General features: G+C 47.3%; 1 protein-coding gene across 1 annotated transcript; it reads right to left on the bottom strand.

Moving 5' to 3' along the window:
• zbtb7b (zinc finger and BTB domain containing 7B) lies at positions 1–6,487 on the bottom strand (the record flags this gene model as incomplete). The annotated part of the gene is given in 4 exon segments (XM_080858030.1): positions 1–616; positions 831–1,867; positions 6,285–6,373; positions 6,376–6,487. Coding segments are annotated over 4 exon segments (1,854 nt in total).
• Positions 6,488–9,286: the final 2,799 nt, after the last annotated feature.

Here is a 9,286-nt window from a genome sequence, read left to right as displayed (position 1 = left end):
TTATTCTTCCTCATCCTCCTCCTCTTCTTCTCCTTCATCCCCTCCCTCCTCTTCCTCTTCCTCCTCATCATCTTCATCCCTTCCCTGCGGTGGGGGTCTGCTGGGATGTGCTGAAGGTGACCCCCCCGCCCCTTCCTCCTCCAACCCAGCGGAGAGGCCCTCCACCCCCCTCCACAGGCCAGTAAAGGGCATCCTGTGCCCCAGCAGGGGCAGCGCCTGCAGGGGGAGATGCCCTGGGCCGTCTGGGTCCTGGTGATGGTACACCATAGGAGGAGCCAAGCCTGGGGACGAGCCTGGGTGACCCTGCAGATGCTCCTGCTGGCCTCCGCCGGCCCCTCCCCCGTCCGACGCGCCCTCGGCCCCGGTCAGCCCAGATGCCCGCCGTGGGCGTCGCGTGCGCAGCTCCAGGCAGCTGTGGCCCTTGCGGTGGCGCTGCAGGTGGTCCTCGCGAGCGAAGGCCTTGTGGCACAGCGGGCACTCGAAGGGGCGAGCGCCACTGTGCAGGGAGAGGTGGTTCTTGAGGTCGTAGGAGTGCAGGAAGCGGGCATTACATTTGGGACAGGGGTAGGGCCTCTCCCCCGTGTGCTTACGCATGTGAATCTTCAGCTTGTCATTCCTAAAGGACACAGGGCAGGACAGATGAGTATTAGCCAGTGATTATCATAAATAGGGCCGTCGGACACTAATCACGCCGCACAGTGGGAGAGAGATTTTCACACATATTGGACACACAGACACACACACAGACAGACAGACACTCGTTCACACACACGCACACACACATACACACACACACACACACACAAACACAGACATATATAAACACACACCTGGTGAAGCGCACTCCACAGGCTATGCACTGGAAGGGTTTCTCGCCCGTGTGGGTTCTCATGTGGCGGGGCAGTTTGCCCGCCCCGTGGATGATCTTCTGGCAAACGGGGCACTGCTGGGGGGTCTGCGACTTCCTCTTCCTGCCCCCAGGCCCCGCCCCTCCCGCTGTAGCGGCCCTTTCAGTGATGGGAGGCGGTGCCTGTGTGGCCACTCCCACCTTTTGCCCCCTCTCGTCGTCTGAGATGGCGTCATCTGCGGCAGGCGGCGCCAGCGTGCCCTCCTGGTGCCAGTGGGCCCCTCCGTTGACCAGCGGCCTCCGCTGCCCGCCCTGGGCATCGCCGTTGTAGCCAGCGGGGTGTGGGTGGTGCAGCTGGTGCTCGTCCCTGCCGGGCGTGGGGGTGAGCGAGAGCCCGTGGCTGGGGCGCGGGTGCCCCGAGACCAGGGTGGGGGGTGGTTCCTGCACTTGCCTCCACAGGGGCCTGGCAGGGGACGGGGCTTTCGGAGCGTGTCGCCGGTCCCGCTTGCGGCGTGACACTCTGGGCTCCGACCCGTCCACTGCCTCTCTCTCCTCCGTCGCTACGGCGGCAGCCTCTGGCTCCGCCTCATCTGCTGCCTCGCCGAGGATATCTCGGCAGGCGTCGGCCACGCATTGGATGCCCAGGAGCTGGGCGCCCTTCAGCACCTCGCGCATGCCCGAGCTGCGGATGGTCAGCGTGGCCGTGTAGGCGAACTCCAGCAGGGCGTCCAGGGCGTCCGGTGCCACACAGTCCAGCTGGCAGACACTGCAGCTGTTGCCCACCCCCGCGCCCTCACAGCCCCCTTCATCCTCATCCTCGGCGCCAAACAGCCGGCGGAAGTAGAGGCTGACGGCGGCCATGACAGAGCGGTGGGTGGGGTAGCGCAAGCCACGCGAGGTTAGCGTGAGGTCACACAGGAGCCCCGCCCGGCGCTGGGCATTTAGACGTGAGAGCAGATCGCTGCTGTGCTCCGGGAACGGGATCCCAATCAGGCCGTCCTCTCCTGGAGACATCGCCACCTAGAGGACGGGGGGACGAAAAGCATGGATTTTATGGAAATGATTGAGTATTGGGCTCATAAAAATATTACTCCACACATGCATTTATATCCACCATCCTGCCATCTTGCCATCCACCATCTTTTGAATATATTTTTCTACTTTCAGTGTTTCACCTATTTGTCTTTACTTTTTTAAATGGATCAGCGCTGAACACAGCATTCAAAGCACTTTACTTTTAAATAAGCTTACAGTCAATATGTAAGCACATTTTAATTCAGAAATTAAACTACACAATGTTGACAAATCAACTGGAAATAAATGGACAGAATTACTTGTGATTAAATTTCACGGTTTTTGGATTCCTTTTTTGCAGTATACGGTCATACTGTCAAGTCAAAAATTAGTCAGAGCTCTCACTGAACTTTTGATGTAAAAACATCAGCATACCAAAACCACAACTGGAGGAAAATCTAAATATTTCTGAATGAAATGTAACCTTTCAAAAAAGAAACACACCAACACACAGATAATACGGCAAAAACACACAGGTAAGTTGGAGATAACAATACATCAACAAAATGGTGTGGAAATGTCTACTCTATTGCGTCTATTAATGAAGTGAAACTAAGTCAATTACGCTACTTTTTCTTGAGATACTGGTTTACCAACCGGCATTAAACAACATAATTTTGTGTTTCTTTTGACAGATTCTTTTGACACCTTTCATTGAATAGGACTTCCAGAAAAATGTTTTAGTCATTTAAAAATCTCGGCAGTGTGTATTGAATGAATGGATCAGATGGAAGCGTAAATTGCAGAAGATGAAAACAACCAGAAAACAAACAGAAACAGAAACAATCATAAAAAGAAACCGCGTTGCTTTGGTAAAGCGTAAGAAGAGGTGTTAAAGTGAAGAAATACAAAGAAAACTGATACTACTTCTAACAAATTACATGTTAGAACAAACTCTTACGATTAGCCTGACTGCTCAAATCATCTTTACAGACACCCATTCAAATTATGAATAAATAAGACGTTTTTTTTTTTTTTTACTATCACAAAGAAAACATAAATAAAACAATACACTAGAAATGATTGTTTCTGAACTTTCAAAAAAATCGACACACTGATAATTCAAAATCACACTTTTTTTCTAAAAGTAAAAGCTAAATAAACCAAAAACTGAGATTTAAAATGTAATCGTGTTGAGAAATGAATTAACTCCTGAGTGGCAGACTATTGCTGCTCTCATCACAAATGCACAGCTAGGCGGGCACACCCAGGACGAGGGGCCCCAACGGAGATGCTGCTGCTGCTGCCACACAGCTGTGGGCAAGCCACAGGCAACGTCAGCGTGCCACTGGTCTACTCTTCACGTGTGGCAGGTCTGTTGAACTGGAGATTAAGCCCTGAGCCTCCCCCTTCCAAACCTTACCCACACCCCACCCCACCCCTGACAGATTACTAGATCAGGGTCATCAGCCTGCGCTGAATCTGGCAGAGGGGACAGGATCAAGGGATCAGACAAGAGAGACAGCGAGCGAGAGAGAGAGAGAAGGTATGTGAGAATGATAGAGAGGAGGGAGAGAAAAAGAAAGACAGATATAGAGAGAAAGAGAAAGGTAAAGGTTAAAAGAGAGAAAGAGGAGGGTGGAGGACAGACAATTGGGCTTTTTTCCCCTCCATTCACCTCGCCGTTCTGTCTAAAGCGTACAAAGACAGATGGGGGGGGGGGGGGGGGGGGGGCAGGGAGAGCAGGCATGGCAGGATAGGGGTAAGAGACACAGCCTACACTAACCAAAATGAAGCAAGACTTTGCTTGAGTCTACAGCTTTTAAGAACCTGCCACCAATAAGTTTGGCCATATTGTTTCTGAAAGTAACAGGCAAGTTGATTTCCAAAGTGTATGGTATGGTTCATTTGAGACAACTTGGAATTCGGAATGTCCAATATGATTCTTCCCAGCTCCAAATTAAATGCGTTTCAGCCAAAAGCAAACACTATGATGTGGTGATGATTTATCACAGGATTTTACTTCTAGCTGCTAGGTATCAATAATTTTGTACTGTTCATTTTTTCTCCATGCATCTTCTCAAACATTTAAAAAAGATTTTAACCTTTGATCAAGTCAAGATCTCTATTCATCACCATAATGAAAACAATGTCAAACAGATTAAATGAAGGACCTCACTGAAAGGTTTTTTTCTCTGGGTTTTTGATTCAGAGTTGGCATTCTAGTGCAATTTTCAGAGTTGGTAATATCCAAGTTCACAGTGGTCTCGAATGTGGCATTATAGGTCAAGCTAGACGCTATGTGAAGGCCAATTTATGGTCCTGGCGACAAGTTTCGCCCAACAAAAATGAAGAGGTTTGGCGATCGGTGCAGCAGGGGTTTCATAATCTGTCACTGATGATGAACTGGCTCAGGGCATGTATTGTCTATGGCAACCCAGCTACCTAGCTAACTAACATGAGTTAAGTGCAGTAACTAGTAATTAGTAATTTGCAAGTTAAGAAACGCAAGTTCACATTTTCTAAACACAAGAGTGTAAGCTACACACGTTTTTTTTGTAATATACACGTTACTGAAAAAATAAATACAAATAATAATAATAACAATATAAAAAAAAACACACACACACACACACACTTGTCTCGATATGAACTGTTCAGAGTTTTACATAAATATCAGGAGACCACTGAGGGGTAGAATGATCGCACCCCTCTTCATTTTGTTGAGTGACACTTGTCGCCTGGACTACAGATTCACCTTTAAACGTTGCACCTCTGGTACCGGAACACCACCGCGCTGTATGCAAACAAACACTGGGACAGCATTATGCCGCCTCTTTTTGGTTCAGTGTTATCAAGCAAAGGTGGCATAATGAGGGGTTCTCTTAACGACGATAGAGCAATATCTCTGTTTCAACAGGACTAGAGAGAAGCGCTGTGGTGTCATGAAACAGGGGAAGAGAGGGAGAGGGGAAGAGAGGGGGAGGGGAGGAGGGCATTAGAGCTTTATCTCGCGCTGTAAAAATAGAGAGAGCAGCAAAGGGGCCCAATCATAGGTGCAGTTAGCCTCATCACTTTTCAGGTACGCCAGTGAGATGCAGCACACGTGGGTATTAGTGTGTGTGTCTGTGTGCGCAAGTGTATGTGTTTTTGTGCATGTGTATGTGTATTTTATGTTTGTGTGTGTGTGTGTGCGCAAGTGTATTTGTGTTTTTGTGCATGTGTATTTTATGTTTGTGTGTGTGTGTGTGCGCAAGTGTATTTGTGCATGTGTATTTTGTGTGTGTGTGTGTGTGTGTGTGTGTGTGCACGCAAGTGTATTTGTGTGTTTGTGCATGTGTATGTGTGTGTGTGTGTGTGTGTGTGTGTGTGTGTGTGTGTGTGTGTGTGTTTGAGCATAAGTGTGTATGAAGTGTTATACAGTGTATGAAGTATGAGCCAGTATTTGTGTGTATCCATATATTTTCGTGTGTGTGTGTTTAACATGATGTATATACTGGAGCCTGGAGATAGTTTTCCATCCTTGCAAGAACCCACTCACTCACTTCCTCTGACGTGCCTCGGCAGCAGACACTTCCATCTTGCACTCCGCCAGCAAGGAGGGAAACACAGCAGAATTTACCTAAGCTGTGTGTGTGTGTGTGTGTGTGTGTGTGTGTGTGTGTGTGTGTGTGTGTGTGTGTGTGTGTGAAAATCTGCCTTTTCATGACCACTTTCAAGTTTCTTTTAAGTTACTCCCTCTCTCAATTCTTCCTTAGAGTCTTGCCAAAACCCCCCTGGTACACAAACCTCACACACACACACACACACACACACACACACACACACACACACACAAATCTGTGCCTTCGTAATTTTCCACCAACAACCAACTACCTCTCCCCTTAGCACAACGACAAGCGGGTCTCCCAACACCACATAATGTGCTCCCTTGACGGTAACCAGCATGGCCTGCTCAACACGTATTCTGTTCACCTGAATAACCTGCTCCAAAACACACACACACACTCTCTCGCTTTCTCTCTCACAAATACACACACAAACACACACACAAACTCGAGGAACAGGACTTCCCTCGAAACAGGCGGCATTTTTGCTCGGCCTATTGGTGGAGTTCGATTGTGCTGTCCGTGTAAGAGGTCAACATGTACTCCACATGTCCCCATACAGATATAAACTCCCAGACAGACGGACAGACAGACACACACACTCCACCTACCACCATTGTCACACCAACACAACAACCTTTCTCCACCGCTAACCACTGTGATTGCGATTGTGTTGGTGTGTGAATGTTTGCGTTGTGTGTGTGTGTGTGTGTGTGTGTGTGTGTGTGTGTGTGTGTGTGTGTGTGTGTGTGTGTGTGTGTGTGTGTGTGTGTGTGAAATTGAGTTAGGTGAGTAGAGCTTCTCCTTGTGCCTACCGTTGTATGCCTCATGGTAGAGTGCCGGGCGCTCATCGGGAGCCGAGGTAGAGTGTGCGTCATGGCATCCGTGTTCTTCACTCGCTTGCTCTCTTCTTTCTTCTCCTACCTCTACCGATTGTACCTGTATCAGCTTGGTTCCCTTGCTCCCTCGCTCGCTCTCTCACTCGCTCTCTCTGATGTTTAGGAGAAGCTTCTGGCATTCACCAACACTCGTGATCCCTCTCTCAAACCTCCTCCTAGAACACCTAGACCACCTAGACCTCTTGCGGCTCGCTCTCGATTGAGGTAGGGGGGTGGGGGGGGCAACACTACTTCTTTCACTCTCTCTGGCGGTACCTTCCTGCTTTGTGAAAAGGTGTTTGCAGATGAAGGGAGAATGACGATTTGGTTTTAACTTCCCCCCCTCAAACTCGCCTACGCGCCCCCTCTCCAAACGTATCAGCGGCTTCCGAAAAGATCGTAAGTTTCCGACAAACAATTTTCCTGTTCATTTCAGTCAACGGTAAAGCTCAAAATGTACGCGTCAGTAAGAAAATAACATGATATCCAAAACAAAATGATTGCTACATTAAGAAAAAGGATATCAGAATTTCGTAATATTCTCTTTAAGAGGTGTAATACATGTGATATGGATATAGGCGATCAGATTCGCACAGAAGAACATCTAACTTTTAAAGGCTCGAAACAAATATTTCATGGCCTCAGCGCACTCTACATGATTGTAACCATTCTTTGAGATTTAACAGCCTAAATAAGAAAGAACACACACACACACACACACACACACACTCACACACACACACACACATTTTATATACACATGCCCCATCTCTCCTGGATAGAGAAAAAGATAGAGAGCATCGGCGAAAGGTAAGGGAGGAAGGAGGGAGAGGAGGAAGTGTGCAAAGTGTGCAGAAGTGGTCAACAACATGTCTACCCCTGCAGCCGGATAGAAAAAGAAGACGAAGAAGAAGAGAAGGAGATGAAAAAGAAGAGAAGAATCAAACAGATCTAGCAGAGAGAGGGCCATGGTTCCCCATCATGTGCAGTGAATACAGGCCCACACAATCATTTTCTACCCAAGAGCCGTGCAAAGCAGAGCTCTGAAAAGACAAAATGGGTGAAGAAGAAAAGGGAAAGTTGCTTATGATAGTTTGAGCAGAGCACTGCCCAGGTTCCTGCTTCTCAGGAAAAAAAATAGACTAACATGGCGCAGAGAAGCTGTTGCATAGCAGAAGAGCATACGCCAAACAGAGCGCTTAGGTGTGGGATGTTATGGGCATGTGGTGGCAGAGCTAATAACAGAAAGTGATGACGCAGTACTTGAACTGACAAATGCCTTTTGAACAACAGAAGGTGAAGATCTGGCCGGTTGTTAGAAAACCGAAAGAGACAAAAAAAGGATTTAGATGGCGTGGGCAGAGACGCCAGTTTGTTTGTTTGAGTTTCCAGAACAGTAAAGTGGTTTTCCCATTCTATATTTATACATGACATGACCATATATATGACCGTGTATGTGTGTATATATATATATATATATATATATATATATATATACGTATATGACATTGAAATTTACACACACACACGCACAAACACATTAGTGTGGGGTAAAGGGAGGTATTCTTGTTCATGGCCCTGTTTCACACCATGACACACACACACACACACACACACACACACACACACACACACACACACACACACACACACACACACACACACCACACACACACACACACACACACACACACACACACACACACACACACGTCTCTGACTCTTAGTGACAAAGCATATCCCAGAAGCTGATCAATGTGAGGACCTTTCAGACGGTTTGGTCACAAATGTGGTTAACAGCGAAAAGCTGCTACCTCCAGCCGAAACAAAAAGACTCAAAACTAATGACAGTAAGTTTCTCTCTCTCCGCCCAACACACACACACACACACAGGGGCTGGATTTGTGTGTGACAGTAAGTGGTCTTGTACTGATGAGAAGCACCCACACACAACACACGACACACAACACACCCCCTCACCCCACTTCTCTTTTCTCTTTCTCTCTTTCTCTGGATCAGCCTTTTCTCAATTCTATTAGTCACTGTGTTTTTAGTCTTTCATGTCCCTTCACTCACCATAAATATTGCATAAGTGTGTCTCAAACGGCTTTCAAGTCACTTGCGAAAAATGGAAGTAGACAGTGGGTCACCAATTCACACGCACACATTCATCCCGACATAATGGCAACAAATTTGGTAAACTAAATTCGTTTTTTGGGGGGGGGGGCAATGTCAATGTCGATGTCATCCATTGAGAAACTAAATGTGTTTTTTTTTAAGACATGGGGAAAGCATTACATACTGAGGCAGAACGAGAATGTTGCCGAGAACTTCAAATGGCACACGCATTGACACACAAGGCACTATCCCAGGGCTTAGAAAAAAACAACAAAACAGTCAATTTCTTTCCCTCTTAAGGGGGAAAACTACTGCCTCGCTTTTCTGTCTCTCCAACACAAACCTGTTTCTAAATGTGTGCAACATTTTTATCGTTCTTAGTAACCAACATCTTTCTCTGCCTCAGAACGGATTCTTAACTCCCACACCAGTGAGTGACAACTCACTTCTACTCTTCCCCTCCGTCAATATGGTTTCCTTGTCTCTCTCTCTATTTCTCTTGGCCCTTTCTCTCTCTCTCTCTCTCTCTCTCTCTCTCTCTCTCTCTCTCTCTCTGTTTCTTCTCCTCTCTGTCTCTTTTCCTCTCTGTCTGCCCCCACCCTTCAATCCCCCAAAATCCCCAAAAAAGCCTCTGTTCCTCTACTTACATTCCCCACACACCCGTTATTCGCTAGTTCATTATGGATATATGCTTTGCTCACCCTCTTCACGCTAAACTATGGCCGACCACTAACCTGTCAGGCCTGGAGGCATTTGTAATAATTTTCCACTGAGTCTGCGGACGTTTTCCAGCAAGTGCCTTGTGCGTATGAGTGCAGCCA

Source organism: Sprattus sprattus (assembly GCF_963457725.1).
Source record: "Sprattus sprattus genome assembly, chromosome: 19".
NCBI lineage: Eukaryota > Metazoa > Chordata > Actinopteri > Clupeiformes > Clupeidae > Sprattus > Sprattus sprattus.
The sequence above is the reverse complement of the archived record's forward strand: the minus strand, read 5'-3'. Positions and strand labels throughout refer to the sequence as shown.